General features: G+C 45.3%; 1 protein-coding gene across 1 annotated transcript in view; it reads left to right on the forward strand.

The window, feature by feature from the left end:
* FAM161B (FAM161 centrosomal protein B) overlaps window positions 1–25,604 on the forward strand; it is a 114,606-nt gene that overhangs the window by 2,727 nt on the left and 86,275 nt on the right. Inside the window, exons 3-4 of the mRNA XM_029598450.1 lie at window positions 14,238–14,524; window positions 17,526–18,022. Of these exons, the coding sequence (XP_029454310.1) occupies window positions 14,238–14,524; window positions 17,526–18,022 (784 nt within the window). The remainder of the gene's footprint in view (window positions 1–14,237; window positions 14,525–17,525; window positions 18,023–25,604) is intronic.

A 25,604-nucleotide genomic window follows, 5' to 3' on the forward strand; every position in this document is an offset into this window, starting at 1 on the left:
TGGTTCTATTTCCCTTCCACCCCCACCATTAATGTAGAGAGCAGTGATGGAGCTGCATCCAAGTGAAATATCAAGCTTGATTAGTTATGGGTAGTAGGGGAAGTAGGGGAAGTAACCGCCGCAATAAGCAAGCTACACCCATGCCCTCTGCTTTACCCAGACCGTGCCATTCAGCCCTTATTGGTTGTTTTTCTTCCCCCCCTGCCGTTGAAGCTAAAATAACATACAGAACATTGTCGCACCTCAGTCACACATCCACACACACATGTCACACACATCCACACCATTTCTAATTTCCCAAACAACTGTAATTTAAAGATGCATCACATATATGAGAATCTAAACCAGTATACAAACATATTTTGTATACAAGATCTCTCAGGTATCTTTAAATTTCAACAAGAAATTGCCATGCTGGGTCAGACCAAGGGTTCATCGAGCCCAGCATCCTGTTTCCAACAGTGGCCAAACCAGGCCACAAGAACCTGGCAAGTACCCAAAACCTAAGTCTATTCCATGTTACTGTTGCTAGTAATAGCAGTGGCTATTTTCTAAGTCAACTTAATTAATAGCAGGTAATGGACTTTTCCTCCAAGACTTACACCAATCCTTTTTTAAAACCCAGCTGCACCAACTGCACTAACCACATCCTCTGGCAACAAATTCCAGAGCTTAGGCAACAAATTCCATTCTAGCCCTCTCGTGATGTTATAGACCTCTATCCTATCCCCTCAGCCGACTCTTTTACAAACTGAACAGCCCTAAACTCTTTAGTCTTTCTTCATAGGGGAGCTGTTCAATCCTCTTTATTATTTTGCTCGCCCTTCTCTATACCTTCTCCAGTGTAACTATCATTTTTGAGATTTGAACATAGTATTCATGGAGCGAAACAGAGGCATTATGACATTCTCTGTTTTATTCACCATTCTCTTCCTAATAATTCTTAACTTTCTTAGCATCTAGTCAGATGAATCCAGAACCAGTGAGTTATGCACCTCTACCAGCAGATGGAAATGGAGCAAACTGACATCACAGTAATATATATATATATATATACACACACCCATGTCGTGACATTAGCCTGCCAGTATTCTCTCCATCTACAGCAGATGGTAGATGGTGCATCTCCCTGCTGGGGATTGCTTCATGTTTTAGACGGAGAAATAAGAGGTTTAATTCGCCCCACACTCCTGCAGTGTGTAACGACTCACCGGGTGGAGTTTCCACTGCTGGGGCTTCTCCCGCTGGTTCCTCACTGCAGTATCCCAATGACTTTTGATGTCTAGATGTGGCTTTAAGCAATGGTAAGTACCCACACACTCAGGTTGTAAGCAGAACTGTTTCAGAAAAGCCGTGGGTTTTCCCAAAACAAAGTCCAGCCAGGATGTGGCCCCGCTCCTGCAACCCCCGGCCTATGGTAGCGCTGGCCCTGAACACAGTTCCAGAGTTTGGCCTTATCTGGAACCAACAGCTCCTTCATATTCGAACCGTCTGGCCGTGCCTGTCTCCACGGTACAGCCTAAGCCAGAAAAGGCTTTTTAAACTTGGGCACTAAAGCCAGGCTCTGTCCTAGCCAAACGGTTCCTCAAGCCAGAGTTCAGTTCCAGCTGTGGCCCTCCCAGCGTTCATGCTCAGAATAGCCAAATCCTTAAATGTAGTTTCCCTGAAGCTTGGCCTAAATTCAGACACAATCCCCACAGTGTCCTTCCTTCCTCCCCCGCTCGGGCGTCGGAGCGTCCCCAGAGCTGAGGCAGAATTCCCTGTTTCCCTTCTGTGGAAAATCCCAAAAGCTGAAGAGACACTCTTTAAACAAAACCATGCACCTCCTCGTTCCGTTTTCCTACTGCCGTCGCAGCCATCCATCCCAGGCTATGGCTGCCGTTGGCTATTAGTTGCTTCCACCTTCACTGTCCTTTTCCTCCTGCCACTCCCACCAGTCTCAGGTCTCTGTCTCCTTTCTTTTAAATCCACTCCACACCTGGGTTCCCAGCCATGCCCAACTTCCTCTCCCTCAGCCCTCTGGGAGTTGTAGTCCCTCCCTCCCCCGACTTGAACTTCTGTCCATTCAGCCCTAGCTTGCATTCCCCTCCTGTTTCAGCTGTCGTAATGGACGTATCTCCCATTACAACACGTTGATAGCCAAATGGTCCTTCTCCAGGTGAGAATTCCTGAGGTGATTTCCATGGTCCCTCAGATGAGTGCCTTGGTCTGGTAGCTGGTTTCCTCAGCTGGCATGGGCTTCGCTGTTAAAGCAACTGAAAGGCAGTGGGTTGCATGAAGCCAAGCGCGACAGTGACTGTATGTGTGCCACCCGTCCCCCCGCAGCTGGAGACCGTCTCGGTACTCGGCTGGGAAAGGTTGAGCTCAGGTAAGGGTTTTAAAAACATAAGCAGAGTAGAACGGGGTGTTTGTAAGGCTTGTCCCCCGTCCTCCCAGTCTCCATGCTTGGCGTAGTGTTCTGAGGTTAAGGGATTTGAGCAGCCTGGTGGGTTGAAGCAACTTGGATGGGCTAAACTTCACTGTTAGGGCTTTTCCCTATGCAAACCAATGCAGGTGGCAGCAGTGTTTTCGTGTGCTTTTTCCTGTGCATTAGGCTGCCCACTTCAGGAGCATCGGTGCGTGCAAGTGCATCTAGCTGTGCATCCAAGTTGTGCACCCAGTCTTCCGACGCTTAGTCGGATGCTTGCTTGGGCTTTCAGGTGATAGCGGCTTCTGTGTGCACACAGTTTGGGCTGCATTGGTTGTGCGCTTACGTTTGGAAGGGCAGGAGTGTGCCTAGTTTTGTGACGCCTAGCCTCGGGATGCCTAAATGTTGTGTGCATATAGTTCACAGTGTGAATTTAGCTGTACGTACACCTTCAGTTGCTTGTTAAGCAAACTGGCAGGTCCCTGTACATACCAGGATCATTCCAGACGGTGTCCAGCAGATGGAGTCAGAACACAAAATTCCCAGGGGAGGACCCATATAACCAGGCCTCCCCTGTAACAGCTCCCAGCAGATGTGAGCAGGGGACTTGTGGTCCCCAGCTTGTTAGCTTAGGGCTACCTCCTCAGGGGGATCAAGTGTTTAAAAAAAAAGAAAGTTTTAAATTTACAGTTTAGGTCACTTTGCTAAGGCTCCTCTTACAGCAGGGGGAGAGCTCTCCGCTGGTGCTGGCTCATCGCTCTCTAGCCTGGTGACTTGCTGACAGGCTGTTGCCTGTTTTCTTTCTATTCTTTTCTCATTTTCCTCACTGAGGGCTCATTTGGGGGTAAGTGTATATTTTGTTTCATCTTCTTTTCAGCAGAAGACTGCAATTTTTTGGACTCCGTTCGGCTCTCTGAGGTGAAAGTCGGTAGCGCCGGCCTCTCCCCTCCTGACCCAGGTTTTCCCCCCCTCCCTTTTGGGGAGTGACCAACGTCCCGACCTGCTGCCCCACGAGCAACATTCCCCGGGGCCGCCTGCTGTCGGAGGGTAATTCCCCGTCAGGTCTTCTTCTCAGGTTGTGGAGGGACCGCGGCAAGCGTCCTTTGCCAGGGTCGGCGCTCATTTTAGGTGCGAGCCACCTGTAGAGCCCTCCCCCACCCCCTCTCTCTCCCTGCGGCGATGCAGTCCGCAGCGCCTTGTGAGGGTCTCCGACAGGGCCAGATTATTTCTGAGGAGGGTCTGTGCTCAGGCTGTTTCCCCCCGAGGGGGAAGGGTGCGCCAGCTACTAACAAGGACGTTCGAGCTGCAGACCGCGTGGGAAGGAAGCGCCGTTCCCTCCAATGTGGGAACGGCGGCCATTTTGTTGCAAGATTCTGATGCCACGCTTTCTGAGGAGGACATGATAATCCGTTCCCCCACTTCTAGGCCCGTTTTGGACCCTTACTTACTCCGAGTCTAATCCTGGTAGGCAGAGGGGGGATCCCCCGGTGGGTGACCCCTCAGGATGCCAGGCCTTTTCCCCTGAATTCATAGTCCTGATGCCAGGGCTTTTCTTCAGAGCAAGAAACAACGACCTTCGGGAACCTGGGGACCCTCTCCCCCCAAGATACCATGTCCTACCCCCCTACTGGTGGGGACCCTCCCTCAGGCTCGCCCCCCTTTAGTAGGCGGGGGAGCGGGGACATCTCGTGGCCCTACCGGGACACATCGATAATACAGACTTCGTCTGGGGAAGGACAATCCCAGGACCCTGACGTGGACGACCCCCACCTTGGCGGCCCAGGTGGAGGGCGACGACCCCAGGGTCCTCCGCATCTTCCAAGCGGCGGAGTTAGAAGATGACCATCATTCCCTACAATCCTCCAGGGAAATGGATATTGGAACCCCCCTCCGGAAACCTGTGGGGCCTGACCCAGCTCTCAGAGGGGGACCCCCTCCTAGCAGGACCTGGCGGCCTCCATCCAAGTCTTTTCCACTCATCACAAGATCTTGCAGTTTAATCACTCGGGAATGGGATTCCCCGGAGGCCAACCTTAGGTCGGTAGAGCCATGGAAAAAATTGTATCCTCTGCCGGCCGATTTTTGGAAATTCTCAAGTTCCCGCCGTAGATTCTGCGGTAATCAGCGGTCACAAAGCATACCACTATTCCTGTCACTGGAGGGACGGCGTTGAAGGATATGCAGGATCGGAAGCTGGAGGTTTAACTCAAGCGTATCTTTGAGGTCTCGGCCTTAGGGATGCGGGCGGCTATCTGCAGTTCCCTCGCACAGCGAGTGGGTCTTCGGTGGGTGCAGCAGCTTCTCACCTCCCAGTCCTTACCAGAACGCTGAGGCTCACCAGGCGGACAGACTGGAAGCCGTGGTTGCCTATGGAGCGGATGCTTATATGATCTTTTAAGGGTCCTAGCCCGATCCATGGTGGCGGCGGTCTCAGCGCGTCGGCTCCTTTGGCTTCGCAATTGGTCGGCTGATGCCTCTTCCAAGACACGTTTGGGGTCCCTTCCTTTTAAGGGTAGGTATCTTTTTGGTGAAGACTTGGATCAGATCATCAAGTCCCTTAATGAGAACGCGGTGCACAAGTTGCCCGAAGATCGACCCCGTTCGTCAAGATCATATAATTACTCCAGAAACCGTTATCGTAACCGCGGAGAGCGCGTCCTCAGAGGCAACAGCCACCTCGGGCTCCCTCTTCTGTTCGCACTCTGGAACCAGCCCTTTCGTGGGCGCCGCCAGGGTAAGGAAGCTCAGGGTGCTGGTACATCCGCTAAATCTACCCAATGATGCCAGACGGACCCGCGAGGTGGTCCGTCGACTGGGGGGTCGCCTTGCTCTCTTCTACGAAGAGTGGGTCCAAATCACGTCGGATCAATGAGTTCTGGATATTCTAAGACGCAGTTTACGCTTTGGATTTTGTTTGCGCTCCTCGGGACCACGTTCCTGTTTTCCCCTTGCGGGTCCTTAATCAAAACAGGGAGCCGTGCGGCAGACCCTCGATCGTCTCCTTCAATTGGGGGCAATAGTGCCGGTGCATAAATTCAGCGGGAACACTTCCGACAGGTACCAATTTATAAATGACGATATCCAATAAAATCAGGGGAGCAAACTTTAAACATGAATTAGCGAAAGAACTTGGGGATAATAACAAGGTGTAATATACTGATACATTAGCATGTGATAAAGGATGTTAAAATCATCATGCAGTGTGTTGATTGGAGGATATTCTAGGGTGAAGAAAAAGAGTGTTTGGGTGGGGGGGGGGGATTGAAGGATGGAGGAGGGATTAAGGTGGGAAGAGCGGGGGGAGGGGGGTGGATGCCGGGGATGTCATTTTTGTTGGTTTAGCCTATCCCGTCTTTGTATGCTTGTTTGAAGAGCCAGGTTTTGAGCAGTTGTTTGACTATATATTATATTAACTGCTGTGGCACAAAGGAAACTTACAGATTACCAACTATTGAAACCAGTGCTTTAAGCATACAATGGTAATACAACAGTACACAACCGAAACATAAGGAATCTTGCAGATTACAGACTACAGAGACAAGCAACACGATCATAGCACATCTAATTTTTAATTGTATCAGCAACGTGCTAAACATAAATTGATTTCAAACTAATGCTCACTACTGTTTCTTATATGTCCGTTCAGTGCCATTTCTTTTATATATCTAGGAAAATAAAAACATGGGGATTTACAAGATATGATGCGCTAGTGGTCACTATGCTGAGAACTTTATGTGCTGTGCCCAGCGGTATAAACTCAGTATACATATATCTGAAATACTATTCTAAACTGCTCCATCATGCATTATTTCAAATCTGTGATTTAAACGGAGATAAACGCATATAATGTCATTCTAGATACCTAACATACCTTCATCTTCCTCCAAAAGTAAAAGCACAATATAATGCAACAGAAAGTAAACGCAGTGTCCAAAAGAGGCCCCTCTTATGTCCAGACGTTTCAAAAAGCGTGTGATAAAATATGACATCACATCCTCTCACCGATCTGTCAATCATATAACGATCCGTTCCTAGTTTCCCATAAAAATATAATGTTTTGGGACGTCTAACACATCTGTTTAGTCTGGAGTACAATTGAGATAGTGGTAGTATGAATTGTAAATGATCTTGATATTAAAAATAAAAATCAATTATAGATGGTCTTGGTACATAAAATAAAATTCTGTGGGGAATAAATTCTATTTTCTGGTGTATAAAATAATGACAATAAGTGATTAAACATTTCATGATTGTTTGTTTTTTGTTAAATTGTTTAATGAATATGATATATATGGTCTATCCCCAACAGAGGATGTGTTAAATTATAAAATTAATGTGCCCATAAAACAAAGTGCCACTAAAACATCCAAAAAATTCTAAAAATTGAAAAAATAGAAAATATCACACATGCCACACCAGATCATTGTGAAATTATAAAAAATACCGTAAAATCAATGTCTTGGTTCAGACCGGCTGGAGACATTATGTTAAATTTAAAAATGAATCTTTCCTCTGTTTTTAAAAGTACCTTATCCAAGTCTCCTCTTCTCCATGACAATTTAGGTTTGCACAGTATACAGAATTTGTAGTCTTCACATGTATGGTCAGCAACCAGAGGTCTACCCTCTGCTCTTCCTTTTATTCCACTTTTATGCTCCACTAGCCTTTTGTGTAAGGGACCTATGGTTTTACCACTGTACCATTTGTCACAGGGGCATCTGGCAGCATAGATAACTCCCTCACTTTTGCAATTTGTAAAGTTTCTTAGTTTGAAAGGAGTACTCTGACCAATAATCAGGATACAATCTGGGGTAGATTTTCAAAGGGTTACGCGCGTAACCCCTGAAAACCTACCCCTGCGCGCGCAAGCCCCGGGACGCGTATATGTCCCAGGGCTTTCAAAAATGGGTGGGCCAGGGGCGGGGCGGCGCTCTGGGGGGCGGTCCGGGGGCATTCCCGAGTCCTCCGGCAAAGACCCATGCCAGAGGCAGGCGTAACTCGGCAAAACAAGGGTTAGGGGTGATTTAGGTAGGACTGGAGGGTGGGTCAGATAGGGGAAGGGAGGGAAAGGTGGGGGGGGGGGGGGGGGTTTGATAGGGGAAGGGAGGGAAAGGTGGGGGGGAGCTAAAAACAAAAGTTCCCTCCAAGGCCGCTCCAATTTCGGAGCAGCCTTGGAGGGAACGGGGAAAGCCATCGGGGCTCCCCTTGGGCTCGGCGTGCACAAGTGTGCACCCCCTTCTGCGCGCCGACCCCGGATTTTATAACACGCGCGCACTGATTTTTTTTTTTTTTTTAAATAATTTTTATTGAGTCAAGAGCAGTGGTCAGTCCAGAAAAACGAAACATCTCCCAACAAAGCCCCAAAGGCACAGGTACAGAATACAAGGCATAAGCTAAAAAAACACTCCAAGAACATCTACTTCTCCCAGAAATGATAAACCATGCCAACGAACAATGTCATACCGACCCCTGACCCATGACCCTCATTTTTCGTTTTTCCCCCTTCTCAGACCCCAAATCAGCAACATTTACCCTCCTCCCCACCATAGCAATAGCCCGCCGTGTAGAGCTTTGCTCTGCACCCTACACCGCCCCCCCCCTTATGCTCCCCCCTACCCATCCATCCCCAGCCATACACACACAGTCACCCACCCCCTCCCCTCCCTCATCCCCTCGGTCCCCTCCCAAAGTCCATGGAATTGAATTAAGTCCAATCGTTGGAATATCCGGCGATAATCAAGTTAGCTTGTGTCCCTCCGGGGAGTCTTTGATAGAAAGCCTGCCAACAGTCTTCATATGACATATAGTGAATTCACTAATACATTCACTAATACATTTAAAGGAACTTAGACACATTCCTACTCCCATAGCAACCTAAAACTTAACTAGGAACTGATCAAAATTGAGATGAAGGCAGCAGTCCAGCAGCAAGAGGGGGGCTTCCCAGTCTTTTGCATCGAGTGTCACATGTATGATTTTTTACCCACTGGTGAGAAGTTGTACATGTGCATGCGATGCAAAGAGCTCCTGGCTCTCAGAGAACGAGTCCGATCTCTGGAGGCTAGAGTGGCAGACCTGGAGGAGCTGAAGGAGACAGAGAGGTATATAGATGAGACCTTCAGGGACATAGTAGTCCAGTCCCAACTTCAGACTGGCAGCCCTGGTGCTGCCTTGGAGGAAGAAGGTCTCATAATGGGAGAGCACCAACCAGATGTAGCAGGAAAGGATCCTGTAGCAAGGACCTGCTCTCTAGGTGATGCATTGTCCTTTCGCACTGAGGATATCTCCCCAAGGCCTACTGCCCAGGAGGGAAGGGTTAGGTCGGCCGTCATAGTTGGTGATTCGATTATTAGGAATGTAGATAGCTGGGTGGCGGGTGGGCGTGAGGATCGCCTGGTAACATGCCTACCTGGTGCGAAGGTGGCGGACCTCACGCGTCACCTAGATAGGATTTTAGACAGTGCTGGGGAGGAGCCGGCTGTCGTGGTACACGTGGGCACCAACGACATAGGAAAATGTGGGAGGGAGGTTCTGGAAGCCAAATTTAGGCTCTTAGGTAGAAAGATTAAATCCAGAACCTCCAGGGTAGCATTCTCTGAAATGCTCCCTGTTCCACGCGCAGGTCACCAGAGGCAGGCAGAGCTCCAGAGTCTCAATGCGTGGATGAGACGATGGTGCAAGGAAGAGGGATTCAGTTTTGTTAGGAACTGGGGAACCTTTTGGGGAAGGGGGGAGTCTCTTCCGAAGGGATGGGCTCCACCTTAACCAGGGTGGAACCAGACTGCTGGCGCTAACCTTTAAAAAGGAGATAGAGCAGCTTTTAAACTAGAACAAAGGGGAAAGCCGACAGTCGCTCAGCAGCGCATGGTTCGGAGAGAGGTATCTTTAAAGGATACTAATGATGCATTAGAATTAGGGCATCCCGACAGTGAGGTTCCAATAATTAGAAAAGTAGTCCAAGTGCCTGTAACTAAAAACTCACCTGAGCTAAAAAATTCTAACTTATCCCTATCAATTAAAAAGCAGAATAAAAATACAATCAAAAAACAAACTTTGAAATGTTTGTATGCTAATGCCAGAAGTCTAAGAAGTAAGATGGGAGAATTAGACTGTATAGCAGTAAATGATGACATAGACTTAATTGGCATCTCAGAGACATGGTGGAAAGAGGATAACCAATGGGACAGTGCTATACCGGGGTACAAATTATATCGCAATGACAGAGAGGAGCAGTCGGGAGGAGGTGTGGCGCTTTATGTCCGGGATGGCATAGAGTCCAACAGGATAAACATCCTGCATGAGACTAAATACAAAATTGAATCTTTATGGGTAGAAATCCCTTGTGTATCAGGGAAGACTACAGTGATAGGGGTATACTACTGTCCACCTGATCAAGAAGGTGAGATGGACAGTGAAATGCTAAGAGAAATTAGGGAAGCTAACCAAATTGGTAGTGCAGTAATAATGGGAGACTTCAATTACCCCAATATAGACTGGGTAAATGTATCATCGGGTCACGCTAGAGAGATAACGTTCCTGGATGGAATAAATGATAGCTTTATGGAGCAATTGGTTCAGGAACCGACGAGAGAGGGAGCAATTTTAGATCTAATTCTCAGTGGAGCACAGGACTTGGTGAGAGAGGTAACGGTGGTGGGGCCACTTGGCAATAGTGATCATAATATGATCAAATTTGATTTAATGACTGGAAAAGGAACAGTGTGCAAATCCAAGGCTCTCGTGCTAAACTTTCAAAAGGGAAACTTTGATAAAATGAGAAAAATTGTTAGAAAAAAAACTGAAAGGAGCAGCTACAAAAGTAAAAAATGTCCAAGAGGCGTGGTCATTATTAAAAAATACCATTCTAGAAGCACAGTCCAGATGTATTCCACACATTAAGAAAGGTGGAAAGAAGGCAAAACGATTACCGGCATGGTTAAAAGGGGAGGTGAAAGAAGCTATTTTAGCCAAAAGATCTTCATTCAAAAATTGGAAGAAGGATCCAACAGAAGAAAATAGGATAAAGCATAACATTGGCAAGTTAAATGTAAGACATTGATAAGACAGGCTAAGAGAGAATTTGAAAAGAAGTTGGCTGTAGAGGCAAAAACTCACAGTAAAAACTTTTTAAAATATATCCGAAGCAGAAAGCCTGTGAGGGAGTCAGTTGGACCGTTAGATGATCGAGGGGTTAAAGGGGCACTTAGAGAAGATAAGGCCATCGCGGAAAGATTAAATGATTTCTTTGCTTCGGTGTTTACTGAAGAGGATGTTGGGGAGGTACCCGTAATGGAGAAGGTTTTCATGGGTAATGATTCAGATGGACTGAATCAAATCACGATGAACCTAGAAGATGTGGTAGGCCTGATTGACAACTGAAGAGTAGTAAATCACCTGGACCGGATGGTATACACCCCAGAGTTCTGAAGGAACTAAAAAATGAAATTTCAGACCTATTAGTAAAAATTTGTAACTTATCATTAAAATCATCCATTGTACCAGAAGACTGGAGGATAGCAAATGTAACCCCAATATTTAAAAAGGGCTCCAGGGGCGATCCGGGAAACTACAGACCGGTTAGCCTGACTTCAGTGCCAGGAAAAATAGTGGAAAGTGTTCTAAACATCAAAATCACAGAACATATAGAAAGCCATGGTTTAATGGAACAAAGTCAGCATGGCTTTACCCAGGGCAAGTCTTGCCTCACAAATCTGCTTCACTTTTTTGAAGGAGTTTAATAAACATGTGGATAAAGGTGAACCGGGTAGATATAGTATACTTGGATTTTCAGAAGGTGTTTGACAAAGTTCCTCATGAGAGGCTTCTAGGAAAAGTAAAAAGTCATGGGATAGGTGGCGATGTCCTTTCGTGGATTGCAAACTGGCTAAAAGACAGGAAACAGAGAGTAGGATTAAATGGGCAATTTTCTCAGTGGAAGGGAGTGGACAGTGGAGTGCCTCAGGGATCTGTATTGGGACCCTTACTGTTCAATATATTTATAAATGATCTGGAAAGAAATACGACGAGTGAGATAATCAAATTTGCAGATGACACAAAATTGTGCAGAGTAGTTAAATCACAAGCAGATTGTGATAAATTGCAGGAAGACCTTGTGAGACTGGAAAATTGGGCATCCAAATGGCAGATGAAATTTAATGTGGATAAGTGCAAGGTGATGCATATAGGGAAAAATAACCCATGCTATAATTACACGATGTTGGGTTCCATATTAGGTGCTACAACCCAAGAAAGAGATCTAGGTGTCATAGTGGATAACACATTGAAATCGTCGGTTCAGTGTGCTGCGGCAGTCAAAAAAGCAAACAGAATGTTGGGAATTATTAGAAAAGGAATGATGAATAAAACGGAAAATGTCATAATGCCTCTGTTTCGCTCCATGGTGAGACCGCACTTTGAATACTGTGTACAATTCTGGTCGCCGCATCTCAAAAAAGATATAATTGCGATGGAGAAGGTACAGAGAAGGGCTACCAAAATGATAAGGGGAATGGAACAACTCCCCTATGAGGAAAGACTAAAGAGGCTAGGACTTTTCAGCTTGGAGAAGAGACGACTGAGGGGGGATATGATAGAGGTGTTTAAAATCATGAGAGGTCTAGAACGGGTAGATGTGAATCGGTTATTTACTCTTTCGGATAGTAGAAGGACTAGGGGACACTCCATGAAGTTAGCATGGGGCACATTTAAAACTAATCGGAGAAAGTTCTTTTTTACTCAACGCACAATTAAACTCTGGAATTTGTTGCCAGAGGATGTGGTTAGTGCAGTTAGTATAGCTGTGTTTAAAAAAGGATTGGATAAGTTCTTGGAGGAGAAGTCCATTACCTACTATTAAGTTCACTTAGAGAATAGCCACTGCCATTAGCAATGGTTACATGGAATAGACTTAGTTTTTGGGTACTTGCCAGGTTCTTATGGCCTGGATTGGCCACTGTTGGAAACAGGATGCTGGGCTTGATGGACCCTTGGTCTGACCCAGTATGGCATTTTCTTATGTTCTTATGTTGTCCCTTGTACGATGCCCCGAGATGCAGTCCAAATGCTCCATTTGCAACTCCAATGTCATCCTGGTAGACCACTGATTTTTATCATAGGTTACAAACAGTGTTTCAGTATTAAGGATCCTCAGAAGGGAGGACTGCACTAAACACAGTTAAACTACAATATATACAGATACAAACATGTACCCACTGCTGGGGACAGAACAACTTCTATGATTTTCGCACAGTCCTCCAAGCTACCCTATTCTCAAAGATTGACTATTGTAACACCCTTCTTCTAGGCCTCCCCACAACAACCGCGAAACCCCTACAAATGCTCCAAAATGCAGCCACCAGAATCCTTACCAATACACGCCGAACAGATCACATTACCCCTGTCCTCAAAGATCTCCACTTGCTCCCTATCCGCTTTAGAATTCTATATAAGAGTCTTTTCCATCATTCACAAGACCCTACACAACCAGCAATCACTTTGGCCAAAAGACTCTCTGCGCTTCCACACATCTAAAAGACCGGTCAGTACCGCCTACAAAGGTTCTCTCCACATCCCCCCAGCCAAACTCGTTCATCATACCTCCACCAAAGAAGAAGCCTTCTTCCTAGCAGGGCCATCACTATGGAATTCCATGCCCCCTGAGTTACGCCAGGAGCACTGCCCCGTTACCTTTTAAAAAAACTTAAGACCTGGCTGTTCAAACAAGCCTTTCCTTAGTTACAGACTCCATTCTTGCCCTACCCTCCCACATCCTTCTTCTCCCCTTCGGATTGCTTCCCATAAAGATACCACCTTACTGTTACATTACCTACTGCAGAAATTTGTGATCTCATAACTATGCTTCCTCTCTAAAATGTCTACCCCACAAGTTTGCTTCCCTTAAATGATGTTTGTATGTTATAAATGCATTTTACGAATATGTACGGTACAAATATATCATACCACTAAATATCTAGACACCTTTTGTACCCTCATTCATTTTCAGCCCCTTTCAGCCAACAGCCAATTATGTTATATGTTATAAATTCTACGTTATATGCTAAATCAACTGTAACTAGATTCGACCTTCTACGCCTTTCCTGTGCTTTCCGTTATCCCAGTTCTCATGACCCCAGTTCTATGTAACTTAACCTTCTTTCTAATATGTTATTACTCTTGTTCTATGTAAACCAATATGATATGTCTACATGAATGTCGGTATACAAAAGTTAAAATAAATAAATGGGTACATTTGGTGCCATTTAATGATGTCCCCCATGAGTCATGGCTAATTCATGTTGCTGTCTACAGAGAGCCCTATATACAAGTAAGCTAACCAACATGCTTTATCTCTGGAGACTCTAGAGATTTCGTTGAAATTCTTTTGTCTCCTGATCAAACCCAGAGAGTTCCCAGGTATGACTAATTTACAGGTAATCTTCATTGGCAAACCCAGAAACAGAGTTGCAGCAATCAAGGGAAGATATGATTAGAGCACGCAACACAGCTTTAAATTCATAAAGCTCTAAAAATGGTCGCAACTGGCACATTAATCTCAATTTAGTAAATGCTCTCCCAGCCACTGCTGTAATGTGGTCTAAAATGATTCTCAGATTATAGTTTTGATTTCAATGGAATCTAGGAACCATCATATGCAATTCAGGAATAAATGAGACCCTTACTTCAGTCTTTGTATTTAATTTTAATTTGCTTTTGACTGTCTAGTCTGAAATATCTTGTAAGCAGAGATTTAATGTATTCACTCCGTAGTCTGGGTCATTTCTTAAAGGTAGACTCATTTCTGTTACTAACTGTTCAATTCTAACATCTGCAGGTATTTCCCCTTGAGAGTTCATCAGAATCAGAGGCAGAAGTATCTCCCAGAGGAGGCAAGCTAGTGGATTTTCTTGTGGAAGAAGAGGAAACAGTCTGTGCAGACACTGTTTTTGCCAGGCTGCAGGCTCTGAAGATTGAAAACCGGCAATATCTCTTGGAGTTAGGTACTCTGTACCAGGCCCAGGCAGAAGGTGATACGAAACTAAGCAAAGAGGGTCAAGAGCTGGAATGTTTCTTCCAGAAGAATGAACCGACATTTCCTAATGAACTCCAAAAAGCTGAGAGGTAGGAAAATCAATTTGTAAAGGTCACTACTGAGACTGAGTTCTTCAGAGCGGATTATGTTCACGTACTGTAGGTATTCCCTTATCCTCAGAGGGTTAGGGATTGAAAACCTATTGTATTTTTAAGTTTGCCAGATAGGCACATTTGGCTGACAGTGCCCATAGCAAGTGCTACTTAGGTGGATAAGTCTTATTTGTCTAACTTATCCAGATAAATTATTTGTCTAAGGCCAGTTTACTTATCCGGTTAAGTAGCGTCACCCTGAGCCGCCCTCAGCCTGCCTATAACTTGAATAGCCGGTTAAGTGACTGAACATAAATAAATAAAATGAGAAACATCGCTTGAAATGTGAAGGAAGGGAGTAGAGAGATCCCCGATCGGGGGACCCGCCCCCCCCCCCAACGTCAGCACAGCCCGCCTCGAACCATTAAACCGCGCCAGCGCTCAGGGGAGGACACCCACCACCACTGGGCACCCTGCAGCACCTCTCAGAGTTGGATAAAGCAGAAGCTGGGATTTTGATGCAGCCAGATATGTTGTCTGACTTCAATACTGTAAATCACAGTAAAATAATTTCCCATCTTAAACAAATTGGGATGGGAGGATTGGTTTTAGCCTGGCCTAAGTCTTTCCTGCAGGAATCTTGTTGGGAAACCTGTGTTCTCTATGGAAAGAAATGCACTGCGGACTACCTCACGGATCTGCAGTTTTGTTTAATATTTTTAAATCAAATGTATATTATTTTATATACTTCAACACTATCCGGTTTTTTATTGTTTGTTCTAAGGATGAGGAAATCCCAGAGCATATGAATCAGTAGTTGGTTGAATGAAATTACATTAAATATTTCAAAACAACTGGTGTTATGGGTGGGTAGACCTTTTACCATTAAATGATTCTGTATTTTGTTGTGTGAGAGGCCTTCATTTCCGATAGTGTTTGAGACCATAATCTGAAGAGTAATGTTACATTCCCAGCTAAATATGCAAAATGATTTAAAATATAATATTAAGACTGCTTTTTATAAATTGAAACTAATACGGCCTTTTAAAAAAAATTATCACAATAACTTTTTAAATTAGTGTTACAATTTGATTACTGCAATGCTCTGTATGTGGGTTTACCTAAAGCTCACATGCGGGCATTGCTGTTAATTCAAAATGCAGCTGCACGAATGTCAACGGGAATTTCTTTGTATGGTCATATTTCATGTACACTGGTTAATCTTCAGTGACTTTCCCGTTGGATGGTATGCCCAGTTTAAGTATTGTACAATTATTCACAAATTTGTATGGAAATAGCCCTTATAACTTGAGACCACATGTTCCCACTCGGGTCTCAGCTGCTTGTCACACTCTCATTGCGTCAGCTGAAACTACAAGTTTTGCATGCCTGGGATTTTTCCTGTGCAGGACCACTTCTATGGAATGCACTTCCAGTCATATTAATCTTTTTAGAAAGAAAGTTAAAGCATTTTATGTTAATGAAGCTTATAATTTTTTGCTTTGTTTTGTATGTTTCATAAATGTATACTTTTGTGTTTTATTGTGAATGCCTTATTTATTATTAATGTTATTTGTGATCCACTTTGAACTAAAATATTTAGGCTTCTGCAGGCTATAATTATGTGTAAATAAGTTATAGTGTTGCTGGTGAATGTGGGGTAGATTTTTAAAAAGTACGCGCGTGCGTACTTTTGTTCGCGCAACTGGCGCAAACAAGTACACCGGATTTTATAAGATTCGCGCATAGCCGCGCGTATCTTACAAAATCCGGGGTCTGCGTGCGCAAGGCTGCGCAAAATCGGCAGCCTGTGTGCGCCGAGCCACGCAGCCTGCCTCCGTTCCCTCCGAGGCCGCTCCGAAATCGAAGAGGCCTCGGAGGGAACTTTCCTTCCGCATCCCCCCACCCCTAACTAAATCCCCCCCACCTATGTTGTGCAAGTTACGCCTGCTCAAAGCAGGCGTAACTTGCGCGCGCCACCTCGCCATCCCCCGGCACAGGCCGCAGTGCCGGGGGACTTGGGACTGCCCTCCCGGCCCACCCCCGAACCGTCGCCACGCCCCTGGACCCGCCTCGGACCGCCCCCTGACCCCGGACACACCCCCTCCTGCCCCTTTTACAAAGCCCCGGGACTTACGCGCGTCCCGGGGCTTTGCATGCGCCGGCGGCCTATGCAAAATAGGCCGCCGGCGCAGGGCTTTTAAAATCTACCCCTGTATGTTTAAATGTTATTTAAGGCTTTTCACTAAACATATGTGCCTAAATTTTAAAAGACCCACACACGTAAAAATCGGAGAGAGGTTATGCGCGTAGCTGGGCCTTGCTTATGACGCACACATTTTAGAACGGTTCCGGCCACACGCGTAACCCCCGATACGTGCACAAGTGCCAGGCCCGCTGAAGGGGTGGGAGGTGGGTTGGGACAGCACAATCAGATGCTGTCCAGGGGAAGCATGTGCCGGCAGCTGGAAGGCAAACAGAGTTTAATTCTGCTCCAGAGGAGCAGAATTATAAAAATTTAAAAAAATGGGGAAAGGTAGGGTTAGTTTAGGGTTCGGTGAGGAGAGGGAAAGATTGAAGAAGGATAGGGTTAGGGGTAAGGAACTTTGGAAACCCTACTTGCGTCGCCATGCATATTATTCTAAAATCCCCCCCCCACCTGCGCGCGGAGCAGGCCACCCGCCCGCACACGTGTGCGCGGACATGAAAATCTGGCATGCACGTGGATGCGTGAAACGTATTTTATAACATGTGCGCACCTTTTAAAATCGACCCCATATAGAATTGTAACTTGGGTTTTGTGAATTTGAAAGTAAGATAATAAAAGAAGCAGCTACCTGCCTTCTGAATTACATAAGATGAGTCAGATCTGGTGTACGATGACAAAACCACCTTACAAAATTCCTTTTATTCATATTATCCTTCATATATTTCATGGAGACCCAGTTCCCTTTCATTTTATGCAATTTGTATTAATGCTCTCTTTTTTTCCCTTTAGATCTAGCACTTTGACAAGGCTGATTTCTGACCCGACACGACAGAGACCTAAAAGTGGTGCATCACCTTGGTCCTTAGCAATCACGATCCCTAAGCCCTTTAAAATGACTGTACGAGAAGCTCAACAGAAGGCTAAATTGATGAAAGCATATGCCTCCCTGGAAGCAGAGAGGGAAAAGTTAGAGGAAGAAAATCAGGAGCAAATAGAATGTCAGAAGAAATTCCGTGCTCAGCCCATGCCAGCTCACATTTTTCTTCCACTTTACCAAGAAATGATGGAAAAAAAGGAAGCTCAACGGCATGCAAATGTACAAAAGAGACAGGAGTTCCTCCTTTACACACAGAAACCTTTCAGCTTTGTGGAAAAGGAAGAAAGAAGGAATAAAAAGATACAACAGAGGATATTAGCTGTTACCAAAGAGACTGAAAACAACAAACAAGTCAGCAAGAAAATCCCTAAATCTGTCCAGGATTCTACAGTCAATGATAAATTGAAAGGTGAGCCGAAGATTAAATCTTGTCTGCTGCTTGAGTGGCTACTGTCCACTTATTCAACAAGAGATTGGCCTCTTAGAAAGTGGGCTTCATGCTTAAGAATATAAGAACATGCCATACTGGGTCAGACCAAGGGTCCATCAAGCCCAGCATCCTGTTTCCAACAGTGGCCAATCCTGGCCACAAGAACCTGGCAAGCACCCAAAAACTAAGTCTATTCCATGTTACCGTTGCTAATGGCAGTGGCTATTTTCTAAGTGAACTTAATAGCAGGTAATGGACTTTTCCTCCAAGAACTTATTCAATCCTTTTTTAAACACAGCTATACTAACTGCACTAACCACATCCTCTGGCAACAAATTCCAGAGTTTAATTGTGCGTTGAGTAAAAAAGAACTTTCTCCGATTAGTTTTAAATGTGCCCCATGCTAACTTCATGGAGTGCCCCCTAGTCTTTCTACTATCCGAAAGAGTAAATAACCGAGTCACATCTACCCGTTCTAGACCTCTCATGATTTTAAACACCTCTATCATATCCCCCCTCAGTCGTCTCTTCTCCAAGCTGAAAAGTCCTAACCTCTTTAGTCTTTCCTCATAGGGGAGTTGTTCCATTCCCCTTATCATTTTGGTAGCCCTTCTCTGTACCTTCTCCATCGCAATTATATCTTTTTTGAGATGCGGCGACCAGAATTGTACACAGTATTCAAGGTGCAGTCTCACCATGGAGCGATACAGAGGCATTATGACATTTTCCGTTTTATTCACCATTCCCTTTCTAATAATTCCCAACATTCTGTTTGCTTTTTTGACTGCCGCAGCACACTGAACTGACTATTTCAATGTGTTATCCACTAAGACGCCTAGATCTTTTTCTTGGGTAGTAGCACCTAATATGGAACATAACATTGTGTAACTATAGCATGGGTTATTTTTCCCTATATGCATCACCTTGCACTTATCTACATTAAATTTCATCTGCCATTTTGATGCCCAATTTTCCAGCCTCACAAGGTCTTCCTGCAATTTATCACAATCTGCTTGTGATTTAACTGCTCTGAACAGTTTTCTATCATCCGCAAATTTGATTACCTCACTTGTCATATTTCTTTCCAGATCATTTATAAATATATTGAAAAGTAAGGGTCCCAATACAGATCCCTGAGGCACTCCACTATCCCACTCCCTTCCACTGAGAAAATTGTCCATTTAATCCTACTCTGTTTCCTGTCTTTTAGCCAGTTTGTAATCCACGAAAGGACATCGCCACCTATCCCATGACTTTTTAATTTTCCTAGAAGCCTCTCATGAGGAACTTTGTCAAACGCCTTCTGAAAATCCAAGTACACTACATCTACCGGTTCACCGTTATCCACATGTTTATTAACGCCTTCAAAAAAGTGAAGCAGATTTCTGAGGCAAGACTTGCCTTGAGTAAAGCAATGCTGACTTTGTTCCATTAAACCATGTCTTTCTATATGGTCTGTGATTTTGATGTTTAGAACACTTTCCACTATTTTTCCTGGCACTGAAATCAGGCTAACCGGTCTGTAGTTTCCCGGATCGCCTCTGGAGCCCTTTTTAAATATTGGGGTTACATTAGCTATCCTCCAGTCTTCAGGTACAATGGATGATTTTAATGATAGGTTACAAATTTTTACTAATAGGTCTGAAATTTCATTTTTGAGTTCCTTCAGAACTCTGGGGTGTATACCATCCGGTCCAGGTGATTTACTACTCTTAAGTTTGTCAATCAGGTCTACCACATCTTCTAGGTTCACCGTGATTTGGTTCAGTCCATCTGAATCATTACCCATGAAAACCTTCTCCAGTACGGGTACCTCCCCAACATCCTCTTCAGTAAACACCGAAGCAAAGAAATCATTTAATCTTTCCGCGATGGCCTTATCTTCCCTAAGTGCCCCTGTAACCCCTCGATCATCTAACGGTCCAACTGACTCCCTCACAGGCTTTCTGCTTCGGAAATGCCTCCTGTTCCACGCGCAGCTCCTTAGTGGCAGGCAGAGCTCTGGAGTCTCAATGCGTGGATGAGTCGATGGTGCAAGGAAGAGGGATTCAATTTTTAAGGAAATGGGGAACCTTTTGGGGAAGGGGGAATCTTTTCTGAAGGGATGGGCTCCACCTTAACCAGGGTGGAACCAGACTGCTGGCACTAACCTTTAAAAAGGAGATAGAGCAGCTTTTAAACTAGAACAACTGGGAAAGTCGACGTGGCGTCATCGAGCGAACCACCGAAGAAGAAGACCCGGGCTGAGGAGCATAACCTGGCGCCCCTCGCCTTCGGTGGGCGCAGCTACCGAGACTCCACTGGGACCAGTGGACCAGCCAGCTATGCCACTTCTCCACCATGTGGCTAACAATCACCACAGACCAGTGGGTACAGTCGGTCGTAGCTCAAGGCTACCATCTAAACTTACTCTCCGTCCTGTCGGACAGACCTCCTCGTTTGGGGTGGACCTCATCCGACCACTGTCATCGTCTGCAGGAGGAAATAACTTCCCTTCTGCATGCGAATGCCATAGAACTGATTCCTCTTTCCCAGAGGGGACTCAGATTCTACTCCCGATACTTTTTAATCCCAAAAAAGATGGGAGGTATTCGCCCGATATTAGACCTTCAGACTCTAAACAAACATCTTCGGAGAGAGAAGTTTTGGATGGTAACCTTGGGCTCATTGCTTCCACTTCTCCAACAGGGGGAGTGGCTTTGCTCTCTAGACCTCAAAGACACGTACATGCACAACACAATTACCCTGTCTCACAGAAAATACCTTCGCTTCCTTGTCGGAGACCAACATTTCCAATACAGAGTTTTTCCATTCGGCCTTGCGTCAGCACCTCGTGTCTTCACGAAATGCCTGGCAGTAGTAGCCGCATACTTAAGAAGACTGGGCACTCATGTCTATCCTTACCTGGACGACTGGTTGCTGAGAATTCAGTCATCGGAAGGAGTTCTTCACTCCCTCCACCTTACAGTACAGCTACTACTATCATTGGGATTTCTAATCAATTATCAGAAATCTCACCTGGTTCCATCTCAGTTCCTCTCCTTTATCGGAGTGGATCTCGACACAATCCAAGCAAGGGCGTTTCTTCCCAGGAACCGAGATTACACATGGCGTCGTTAGCATGAGATATACAGTCTCGTCAAACCAAGACAGCTCGTCATCTCGTAGTTTTGCTGGGGTATATGGCGTCCTCGGTCCATTTTACACCTATGGCTCGTCTAGCCATGCGAGTAACACAGTGGACTTTAAAGTCCCAGTGGTCACAGGCCCATCATCCAATGTCCAACAATGCCCACATCACCAGTCAACTTCGTCTCTCACTGGTATGTTGGATCCTGGAGTCCCGTCTACTTCAAGGCCTTACCCTTTCAAGCTCCAGAACCTCAAATAATCTTGACGACCGATGCTTCCACTCTAGGTTGGGGAGCGCATGTCAACAACCTGCAGACTCAGGGAACCTGGTCGGCAGAGGAGTTGCAACATCAAATAAATTGTCTGGAGCTCTGAGCGTTTCGGGATTGTTTGTCCAACAAAACAATCCTGATCCAAACAGACAACCAGGTAGCAATGTGGTACGTCAACAAGCAGGGGGGAACCGGATTCTACCTCCTATGTCAGGAGGTAGTGCAGATTTGGGCTTTTGCTCTATCTCAGGCCATGCTTCTCAGAGCAACCTATCTGGCAGGTGTGGACAATGTTCTAGCGGACAATCTCAGTTGGGAATTCCAGCCCCACGAGTGGTCCCTCAACCCTGTAGTTGCAGCCAGAATATTTCAGAAGTGGGGGTACCCGACTATAGACCTTTTCGCATCACTTCAGAGTCACAAGGTGGACAACTTCTGCTCCCTACATTGCAGTCGCCAAGTTCCACCTTGGGATGCATTCGCCTATCTTTGACGAAGGGCCTTCTCTATGCCTACCCACCACTTCCTCTCATCAGCAAGACTCTCATGAAGCTACACATGGACAAGGGTCTAATGATTCTCATTGCCCACTACTGGCCTCGACAGGCATGGTTTCCCATCCTTTATGATCTCTCAGTGCGTCCGCATATTCCCCTGGGCTCGGATCCATCCCTGATATCTCAGAGGACCGGCCAATTGCACCACCCCAACCTTCAGGCCTTGTCACTGACGGCTTGGATGTTGAAAGGTTGATCCTACAACCGCTCAATCTTTCAGAATCTGTATCCCATGTCCTAGTAGCTTCACGGAAGCCTTCTACTAGAAGGTCTTATGCTAAATGGAAAGGATTTTCGTTATGGTGCACTTCAAAGGAGTTAGATCCTTTTACCTGCACCACAAATCAGTTTTAGACCACCTTTGGCATCTCTCAGATTCGGGCTTACAAACCTCTTCCATCAGAGTTCATGTCAGTGCTGTGGCTGCCTTCCATAGGGGTATAGGGGATGTCTCTATATCGACACAACCCCTGGTGGTGCGCTTTATGAAGGGATTACTTCACCTGAAGCTTCCTCTCCGTCTACCGGCCCCGCCTTGGGACTCTAATGTGGTTTTAGCACAGCTCATGAAACCTCCGTTTGAGCCTCTGCATTCCTGCGAGCTACGGCATATCACTTGGAAGGTCCTTTTCCTTCTGGCCTTAATGTCTGCTCGCAGGATTGGTGAGCTACAGGTGCTGGTCACATATTCCCCTTACATGAAATTTCTCTATGATCGAGTGGTTCCTCGCACTCACCAAAAATTTCTACCGAAAGTGGTATCTGAGTTTCATTTAAATCAATCCATAGTACTGCCGACTTTCTTCCCAAAACCCCACTCACTTCCTGCTGAGCGGGCTCTGCATTCCTTGGACTGCAAACGTGTGCTTGCTTTTTATTTGGAACGCACTGCAGGCCATAGGAAATCCACCCAGCTTTTTTGTTTCCTTTGATAAGCTTAAGCTGGGACACCCGGTCGGAAAGTAGACCCTGTCCTCCTGGCTGGCGGACTGTATTTCCTTCTGTTATCAACAAGCAGGCCTTCCGCTCCAAGATCGAGTTAAGGTGCACTCCATTAGAACAATGGCAATGTTGGTTGCAAACCTTCGTTCTCTATCTCTTATTGATATCTGTAAAGCTGCAACCTGGAGTTCTCTCCATACTTTTGCAGCCCACTACTGCATAGACAAAGCTGGTACACAAGATGCTATCTTTGGCCAGTCTGTTCTATGCAATCTATTCTCAGCGTAATATCCAACTTCCTTCTGCACCTGCTGGGATATTCAGGCTGCCCAAAGAATCACCCCTGTTGTTGTGCCTTTTGCATGTCTTTGGGTGTTTTTGGTACGTGCGCGGGCATCCTCAGCTTGTTATTCACCCATATGTGAGGACTACCATCCTGCTTGTCCTGTGAGAAAGCAGAGTTGCTTACCTGTAACAGGTGTTCTCACAGGACAGCAGGATGGTAGTCCTCACGAAACCCACCCGCCACCCCGTGGAGTTGGTTACGCTTGCGATTTATTATTTTATTTTTCGCATGCTTTTTTTTGCTATACATAAGACTGAAGGGAGACCCCTGCTGGATGCAGGGTTAGTGCCATGCTGGGCATGCCCAGTAGGTGGCAGTCAAAGTTCTAGAAACTTTGACAAAAGTGTTCTGTGATTGGCTCCATCTTGATGATGTCACCCATATGTGAGGACTAACATCCTGCTGTCCTGTGAGAACACCTGTTACAGGTAAGCAACTCTGCTTTCTACCCCCTTTCAATCTCATCTCATGACTCCTGGTTCTAGAGCTTCCTTTCCATTGAAAAAGGCTCCCCTCCTGTGCATGGAAACCTTGGGGATAGCTGAATGTCTCTATCATATTTCCCCTATCTCCCCTTTTCTCTAGGGTATACATGTTTTAGATCTTTAAGTTTATCCCCATATGTTGTAGAACGAAAACCACTGACCATTTTAGTAGTCACCCTTTGGACCGACTCCATACTGTTTATATCCTTTTGAAGATGGGGTCTTTAGATTTATACTCGTTATTCTAAGTGAGGTCTCACCAGGGACCTATACAGGGGCAATATTACCTCCCTTTTTCTGCTGACCATTCCTCTCCCTTTGCATCCAAGTATCTTTTTGGCTTTTACCGGCCCTTTATCCACCTGTTTGGCCACGTTAAGATCATCAGATACAGCGTGGCCAGCCATCTCGAATGCTATTCCCTCTGATCTCAGACAAGAACCTTGCCTGTTGACGTTCAGGAAAAAACTCAAGACCTAGCTGTTTCAACAAGCCTTCCCTTAACTCAGGCCCGTCTCAGCACTCCATTACCGACATTGTAAATGATTTGTTATTGTTATAGTTACCGAGTTACCTTCTGCTATTGGCTTCTCCTCTTCCTAGTTCTAGTACCCTTGTTTTAATGTAACTTTTGCCTTTTCCTCTGTTAATGTTAGTGTTATAACCCCCTGTTCCTTGTAAACCGATATGATATGGTCTGTATCATGAATGTCGGTATAAAAAAAGCACTAAATAAATAAATAAATTATCCCCAGATCTCGCTCTTCCTTTGTACTTAGAAGAATTTCACCTCCAAAACTGTACATTTCCCTAGGGTTTCTGCATTTTTCAGCATTAAGAGTTAAGTTGCCAGAATTTAGACCATTCCATGAGCTTCACTAGATACCTGCTCATGTTTTCCACTCCATCCTGGCTGCCCAGCCTGTTACAGATTTTGGTATCATTTTCAAAAGGATAAACCTTTCCCAACAACCCTTCCGTTATGTCGCTCACAAAAATGTTGAAAAGAACTGATCCAAAGACCAATCCCCGAGGCACACCGCTAATAACAAGCCCCTCCTCAGAGAAAACTCTATTTACTATTTCCCTTTGTCACCTCCTAGTCACTCTCGAATCCATTCCAAGGGCACATAATTTATTTATAAGGCTTCTATGCGGAATCGTGTTAAAGGCTTTGCTGAAATCCGAGACCACTATGTATTGCACTCTCCCTTGATCCATCTGTCTGGTCACTCAGTCAAAGAAATTGATCAGATTTGTCTGACAAGATTTACCTCTGGTATAACCATTCTTCCTCAGATCTTGCAATCCATTAGTTTGTTCTCCACAGAAGTCATACTAACTGGCCTGTAGTTCCCAGCCTACTTCTTACTTCCACTTTTAAGAACAGGAGCCACATCCACCCTTCTCCAGTCCTACATCAGACTAAAAAAAAGCATTGAAAAAATAAGCTAATATAAGAAAAAGACAATTTGAAATAGTTTCATGATCCCCTGAGGCAGTCATGTGAGTGCCGAAACATTGACAATGTCAGAGAGTTCTTGAAAATAGACAAGCTGTGTTATTTCAGGCTTGTTGGAGTTGTTTTTAAGATGTCTTTGATAAAAGATAAAAAAAAAAAAATGAAATTTTGTAGGGAGTTTGATATTATGGACAATAAAATAGAGATTGGATAAGCAATATGGGGTTGATTTTAAAAGGTGCACGTGGTTCCTGGCTCGCACACAAACGCCTAATTTTATAATCGGTACGGGCGGGTGCCCCACTCATGGGGGGGGGGGGAATTTTTCACTTACACCCAGCGACGTGATCAGCCTTTTTCCCAGT

The sequence above is a fragment of the Rhinatrema bivittatum genome, chromosome 4, assembly GCF_901001135.1.
Source record: "Rhinatrema bivittatum chromosome 4, aRhiBiv1.1, whole genome shotgun sequence".
In the NCBI taxonomy this organism is placed as follows: domain Eukaryota; kingdom Metazoa; phylum Chordata; class Amphibia; order Gymnophiona; family Rhinatrematidae; genus Rhinatrema; species Rhinatrema bivittatum.